We start from the raw sequence: 605 nt of genomic DNA, 5'->3' as shown, positions 1-605 counted from the left end.
TTCCTGTGGGGGTGTTAAAAAGGGATACTGGTGTAAATTTAACTTGGTATCCTGAGAGAACTGTAGACTCACACACAGCTGAGATGGTGCATCCTTACCCTGGTTTTTCATGGTGACATTTTGCAGCCCTAAGGGAGGAAATCACAACCAGGATACTGACATGGATACAATCCAGGGGTCTGCCTGGGACTTATCAGCATTTTACACTCACCAGAGTGTGTGTGTATGTATGTGTTTAGTTCTACTCCCCACCACAAAGACACACACCAGTTTCATCACAAGGACTATAGTAAGAGTATTTTCAGACCTGCAAAAATACTCTTTACCTGTTTCTGTATCTACAAACATGACAGCTGATTCAAAGATAAACCTTGGATAAGGGCAAGAAAGCATGTTTACTCCATCACAACAGTAGAAGGCCAACATTTCCCAAGGAGTCGGAGGTATGAAGTGAGAAAATAAACGCAGCCATCAAGCCGGAGCCAGTTCCTCCAGCAGCTGCCCTGCATGCATACCTTGTCCTTCTTGTCTTGCCGGGCGTAGGGGAAGCACGGGATCACAGCAGTCACCCTGGAGGACGACGCAATCTTGCAGGCGTTGATCAT

The 605-nt window shown here is 46.3% G+C and overlaps 1 protein-coding gene across 1 annotated transcript in view; it reads right to left on the bottom strand.

Moving 5' to 3' along the window:
• The window catches only part of LOC104981480 (ribose-phosphate pyrophosphokinase 2-like), a 19,001-nt gene extending 18,396 nt beyond the window's left edge, over positions 1–605 (bottom strand). Inside the window, exon 1 of the mRNA XM_010830632.1 lies at positions 400–605. Coding sequence (XP_010828934.1) covers positions 400–605 — 206 coding nt within the window. The remainder of the gene's footprint in view (positions 1–399) is intronic.

Source organism: Bison bison, unplaced genomic scaffold (assembly GCF_000754665.1).
Source record: "Bison bison bison isolate TAMUID 2011002044 unplaced genomic scaffold, Bison_UMD1.0 scf7180017864518, whole genome shotgun sequence".
NCBI lineage: Eukaryota > Metazoa > Chordata > Mammalia > Artiodactyla > Bovidae > Bison > Bison bison.
Note: the sequence above shows the minus strand (reverse complement) of the source record. Positions and strands in the feature narration are given on the sequence as shown.